This window comes from Microtus ochrogaster, chromosome 10 (genome assembly GCF_000317375.1).
Source record: "Microtus ochrogaster isolate Prairie Vole_2 chromosome 10, MicOch1.0, whole genome shotgun sequence".
Taxonomy (NCBI): Eukaryota; Metazoa; Chordata; class Mammalia; order Rodentia; family Cricetidae; genus Microtus; species Microtus ochrogaster.
In genome coordinates, this window is record NC_022016.1 from 57,707,044 (window position 1) to 57,707,761 (window position 718).

Sequence of the window (718 nt, forward strand, 5' to 3'; positions counted from 1 at the left end):
TGTGTTCAGTTTTTTGTTCTTTTTAAGTGTATAATTGAAGCTCTTTTCACAAGTTAAGAATAGACTAATGATTATTAGGACTTCTCTTTTTCTGGTTTCCCTTTAAATTTGTGTTACATATTTTAATTGTGCTTTCTATTGATTACTGCAGAATCCTTTGACCCACTTAATAAAGGGCAGGGAATCCAGGCACGTTCCCGAACAAGGAGGAGACACAGAGATGGCTTCCCCCAGCCCAGGCGAAGAGTAAGCGAAGCTTAATTTTTAAAATTTGTATTCCTTTGTTTTAGCAATATTTATTAGTTCTTCTTTCTGTTTACAAAGCTTTGTAGCAGCCCAAACCAAATATTTTCATGTATTGTTTAATACACCTAAGGTTTTTTTTGCGCCTTTGTTTCTTAGTGTAAAAAAAGTCATTTATTACATTTTTTTCAAACACAACTTTTTCTTTTGTTTTTCCATTTATAGGTTTTGATTATTATTTTAAAAATCTTTGCTGGGCATGGTGGTGTAGGCCTTTCAGCCCAGTACTTGGGAGGCAGAGGCAGGCAGCTCTCTGGAAGTTCAAGGTCAACCTGATCTGCAGAGTGGGCTCCAGGACAGCTAGGGCTGTTGTTACACAGAGAAACCGTGTCTCGAGAAACCAAAAAAAGAAAAAAAGATTTTTTATAGTGGCCTAGAGAGACAGCTCAGTATGAAAGAGTATTTGCTGCTGCTC

General features: G+C 36.9%; 1 protein-coding gene across 1 annotated transcript in view; it reads left to right on the forward strand.

Moving 5' to 3' along the window:
* The window catches only part of Zmym4 (zinc finger MYM-type containing 4), a 127,087-nt gene that overhangs the window by 97,686 nt on the left and 28,683 nt on the right, over nt 1–718 (forward strand). The window contains exon 23 of the mRNA XM_013348319.2: nt 152–246. Coding sequence (XP_013203773.1) covers nt 152–246 — 95 coding nt within the window. The remainder of the gene's footprint in view (nt 1–151; nt 247–718) is intronic.